Source organism: Homarus americanus, unplaced genomic scaffold (assembly GCF_018991925.1).
Source record: "Homarus americanus isolate GMGI-L3 unplaced genomic scaffold, GMGI_Hamer_2.0 scaffold39869, whole genome shotgun sequence".
Lineage (NCBI taxonomy): Eukaryota > Metazoa > Arthropoda > Malacostraca > Decapoda > Nephropidae > Homarus > Homarus americanus.
The window spans coordinates 108,511-113,333 of NW_024724578.1; the positions used below are offsets into that span (position 1 = coordinate 108,511).

The window sequence follows — 4,823 nt, forward strand, 5'->3', positions numbered from 1 at the left end:
TCATTGTGGGTGTCCTCAGTATGGGCGACCCTTAGTGGGTGTCCTCAGTATGGGCGTCCCTCAGTGTGGGTGTCCCTCAGTATGGGCGTCCTCAGTGTGGGTGTCCCTCAGTATGGGCGTCCTCATTGTGGGTATCCTCAGTATGGGCGTCCCTCAGTGTGGGTGTCCCTCAGGCGTCCTCATTGTGGGTATCCTCAGTACGGGCGTCCTCAGTGTGGGTGTCCTCAGTATGGGCGTCCCTCATTGTGGTATCCTCAGTATGGGCGTCCCTCAGTGTGGGTGTCCCTCAGTATGGGCGTCCTCATTGTGGGTATCCTCAGTATGGGCGTCCCTCAGTGTGGGTGTCCTCAGTATGGGCGACCCTCATTGTGGGTATCCTCAGTGTGGGCGTCCTTAGTGTGGGTGTCCTCAGTATGGGCGTCCTCATTGTGGGTATCCTCATTATGGGCGTCCCTCAGTGTGGGTGTCCTCAGTATGGGAGTCCCTCAGTGTGGAGTGCCCTCAGTATGGGCGTCCCTCATTGTGGGTGTCCCTCAGTATGGGCGTCCTCATTGTGGGTGTCCCTCAGCATGGGCGTCCCTCATTGTGGGTATCCCTCAGTATGGGCGTCCTCAGTGTGGGTGTCCTCAGTATGGGCGTCCTCATTGTGGGTGTCCTCAGTATGGGCGTCCTCATTGTGGGTGTCCCTCAACATGGGCGTCCCTCAGTGTTGGTGTCCCTCAGTATGGGCGTCCCTCATTGTGGGTGTCCCTCAGTATGGGCGACCCTCATTGTGGGTATCCCTCAGCATGGGCGTCCCTCAGTGTTGGTGTCCCTCAGTATGGGCGTCCCTCAGTGTGGGTGTCCTCAGTATGGGCGTCCCTCATTGTGGGTGTCTCAGTATGGGCGTCTCTCAGTGTGGGTGTCCTCAGTATGGGCGTCCCTCATTGTGGGTGTCCTCAGTATGGGCGACCCTTAGTGTTGGTGTCCTCAGTATGGGCGTCCTCAGTGTGGGTGTCCCTCAGTGTGGGTGTCCCTCAGTATGGGCGTCCCTCATTGTGGGTGTCCTCAGTATGGGCGTCCCTCAGCATGGGCGTCCCTCATGGGCGTCCCTAGTGTGGGTGTCCCTCAGTGTGGGTATCCCTCAGTATGGGCGTCCCTCAGTGTGGGTGTCCCTCAGTATGGGCGGCCCCTCAGTATGGGTAACCCTCAGCATGGGCGTCCTCATTGTGGGTGTCCCTCATTGTGGGTGTCCTCAGTATGGGTGACCCTCAGCATGGGCGTCCCTCAGTGTGGGTGTCCCTCAGTATGGGCGGCCCTCAGTATGGGTAACCCTCAGCATGGGCGTCCTCATTGTGGGTGTCCTCATTGTGGGTGTCCTCAGTATGGGTGACCCTCAGCATGGGCGTCCCTCATTGTGGGTGTCCTCATTGTGGGTCTCAGTATGGTGTCCTCAGTATGGGTAACCCTCAGCATGGGCGTCATTGTGGGTGTCCCTCAGTGTGGGCGTCCCTCATTGTGGTGTCCTCAGTATGGGTAACCCTCAGCATGGGCGTCCTCATTGTGGGTGTCCTCAGTATGGGTAACCCTCAGCATGGGCGTCCCTCATTGTGGGTGTCCCTCAGTGTGGACGTCCCTCATTATCGTCCTCAGTATGGGCGTCCCGTGTGGGTGTCCTCAGTATGGGCGTCCTCATTGTGGGTGTCCCTCGCATGGGCGTCCCTCAGTGTTGGTGTCCCTCGGTATGGGCGTCCCTCATTGTGGGTGTCCCTCAGTATGGGCGACCCTCATTGTGGGTATCCTCAGCATGGGCGTCCTCAGTGTTGGTGTCCTCAGTATGGGCGTCCCTCAGTGTGGGTGTCCTCAGTATGGGCGTCCTCAGTGTGGGTGTCCTCAGTGTGGGCGTCCCTCATTGTGGTGTCCTCAGTATGGGCGACCCTTAGTGTGGGTGTCCTCAGTATGGGCGTCCCTCAGTGTGGGTGTCCTCAATATGGGTTTCCTCAGTGTGGGTGTCCCTCAGTATGGGCGTCCCTCAGTATGGGCGTCCCTCATTGTGGGTGTCCTCAGTATGGGCGTCCTCAGTATGGGCGTCCCTCAGTATGGGCGTCTCAGTGTGGGCTTCCTCAGTGTGGGCGTCCTCAGTGTGGGCCCTCCCTCAGTGTGGGCGTCCCTCAGTGGGCGTCCTCAGTATGGGCGTCTCTCGTGCGGGCGACACACAGTGTGGGCGTCCTCAGTGTGGGCGTCCCTCAGTGTGGGTGTCCTGTGTGGGTGTCCTCATTGTGGGTGTCCCTCAGTGTGGGTGTCCTCAGTATGGGCGACCCTTGGTGTCCCTCGTGGGCGTCCCTCAGTATGGGCGTCCGTCAGTATGGGCGTCCTCAGTGTGGGTATCCTCAGTATGGGCGTCCTCATTGTGGGTGTCCTCAGTATGGGCGTCCCTCAGTGTGGGTGTCCCTCAGTATGGGCGTCCCTCATTGTGGGTGTCCCTCAGTATGGGCGTCCCTCAGTGTGGTGTCCTCAGTATGGGCGTCCTCAGTGTGGGTGTCCCTCAGTAGGCGTCCTCAGTGTGGGTGTCCCTCAGTATGGGCGTCCCTCAGTGTGGTGTCCTCAGTATGGGCGTCCTCAGTGTGGGTGTCCTCAGTATGGGCGTCCCTCAGTGTGGGTGTCCTCAGTATGGGCGTCCCTCAGTGTGGGTGTCCCTCAGTATGGGCGTCCTCAGTGTGGGCGTCCCTCAGTATGGGCGTCCCTCAGTGTGGGTGTCCTCAGTATGGGCGTCCTCAGTGTGGGTATCCTCAGTATGGTCCTCATTGTGGGTGTCCCTCAGTATGGGCGTCCTCAGTGTGGGCGTCTCAGTATGGGTGACCCTCAATCCTCAGCATGGGCGTCCTCAGTGTGGGTGTCCTCAGTGTGGGTATCCTCAGTATGGGCGTCCCTCAGTGTGGGTGTCCCTCAATGGGCGGCCCTCAGTATGGTAACCCTCAGTATGGGTAACCCTCAGCATGGGCGTCCCTCATTGTGGGTGTCCTCAGTGTGGGTGACCCTCAGTGTGGGTGTCCTCAGTATGGGCGTCTCATTGTGGGTGTCCCTCAGTATGGGAACCCTCACATGGTCCCTCATTGTGGGTGTCCTCAGTATGGGTAACCCTCATGGGCGTCCTCATTGTGGTGTCCTCAGTATGGGTAACCCTCAGCATGGGCGTCCTCATTGTGGGTGTCCTCAGTATGGGTAACCCTCAGCATGGGCGTCCTCATTGTGGGTGTCCCTCAGTATGGGTAACCCTCAGCATGGGCGTCCCTCATTGTGGGTGTCCTCAGTATGGGTAACCCTCAGCATGGGCGTCCCTCATGGTGTCCCTCAGTATGGGTAACCCTCAGCATGGGCGTCCCCTCATTGTGGGTGTCCCTCAGTGTGGGCGTCCCTCATTGTGGGCGTCCCTCATTGTGGGTGTCCCTCAGTATGGGTGACCCTCATTACGGGCGGTTTACTTATATTTGTATCGTGTAAGTTTTTTTAGTTACCTGTACTGCCCCTTACTGTACCTGTACTGTACCTGTACTGTACTGTCCTGCTGTACTGCCCCTTACTGTACCTGTACTGTACTGTCCCTGTACTGTGCCCTTACTGTACCTGTACTGTACTATACCTGTACTGTACTGTCCCTGTACTATACCTGTACAGTACTGCCACTTACTGTACCTGTATGTGTAATTATCTTCCATACCTGTAACTAATTAATTTCACCTGTACAATCCCTCAAAAAACGTATCTTCACGGAGCTGATCGATGAGTCTCAGAATGAACACTGACTCCTATTGTCTCGGTATGGTTGTCATAATCCTTCGTCCGTTGTCATATTGTCTCACATAATTATTTTTGGAGGGAACACACCTGTATTTATAATTATTTACTGTAATTACCTTTATATTTGTAATTATTTGACCTGTATGTAAATTATCGGTATGGGAATAATGGTGAAGTCGAAACGTGTGAGGAGAGAAGTACAGGTGGGTCGTTATACCTGTGTGTGAGACCAGAAGCCTGGCCACCTGAGGGACCACCGAGTCCCTCTCTCTCTCTCTCTCTCTCTCTCTCTCTCTCTCTCTCTCTCTCTCTCTCTCTCTCTCTCTCTCTCTCTCTCTCTCTCTCTCTCTCTCTCTCTCTCTCTCTCTCTCTCTCTCTCTCTCTCTCTCTCTCTCTCTCTCTCTCTCTCTCTCTCTCTCTCTCTCTCTCTCTCTCTCTCTCTCTCTCTCTCTCTCTCTCTCTCTCTCTCTCTCTCTCTCTCTCTCTCTCTCTCTCTCTCTCTCTCTCTCTCTCTCTCTCTCTCTCTCTCTCTCTCTCTCTCTCTCTCTCTCTCTCTCTCTCTCTCTCTCTCTCTCTCTCTCTCTCTCTCTCTCTCTCTCTCTCTCTCAGGTGTGGTGACGTGTAAGAAGTGTGGTGACAGGTGTAGGGGAAGTGTGGTGACAGGTGTAGGGGAAATGTGGTGACAGGTGTAGGGAAGGTGTGAGTGACAGATGTAGGGAAGGTGTGAGTGACAGATGTAGGGAAGGTGTGAGTGACAGGTGTAGGGGAAGTGTGGTGACAGGTGTAGGGGAAGTTTGGTGACAGGTGTAGGTGAACATAAGAAAATAAGGAGTCTGCAATAGGCCGGTTGGCCTGTGCATGGCAGCTCCTGTCGAGAGTTACTACCACTCTCTATCATCCATGAATCTATCTAGCCTCCTTTTAAAACTTTCCAGAGTTCCCTTACTACAAAGTTGCTAAGCTTGTTCCACTCGTCCACCACCCTATTTGTAGTTCCTTCCTATCTCCCTTCTGAACCTAAACTTATCCAACTTAAATCCGTTGTT

General features: G+C 55.4%; 2 protein-coding genes across 2 annotated transcripts; both read left to right on the top strand.

Annotated features, from left to right (window-relative positions):
- Positions 1–413: 413 nt before the first annotated feature.
- LOC121864447 lies at positions 414–1,247 on the top strand. The gene has a single exon (XM_042363471.1). The coding sequence runs from the start codon at positions 414–416 to the stop codon at positions 1,245–1,247; it is 834 nt and encodes a 277-aa protein (XP_042219405.1).
- Positions 1,248–1,573: 326 nt separating this feature from the next.
- Positions 1,574–3,205, top strand: LOC121864448. Its single transcript, XM_042363472.1, has one exon. It carries the CDS (start codon positions 1,574–1,576, stop codon positions 3,203–3,205), a length of 1,632 nt encoding a protein of 543 aa, XP_042219406.1.
- The last annotated feature ends 1,618 nt before the right edge of the window (positions 3,206–4,823 follow it).

Excerpts from the sequence above, each read along its gene's own strand:
- LOC121864448 (XM_042363472.1), top strand. The coding sequence starts at position 1,574 with ATGGGCGTCCCTCATTGTGGGTGTCCCTCAGTGTGGACGTCCCTCATT.
- LOC121864447 (XM_042363471.1), top strand. The coding sequence starts at position 414 with ATGGGCGTCCTCATTGTGGGTATCCTCATTATGGGCGTCCCTCAGTGT.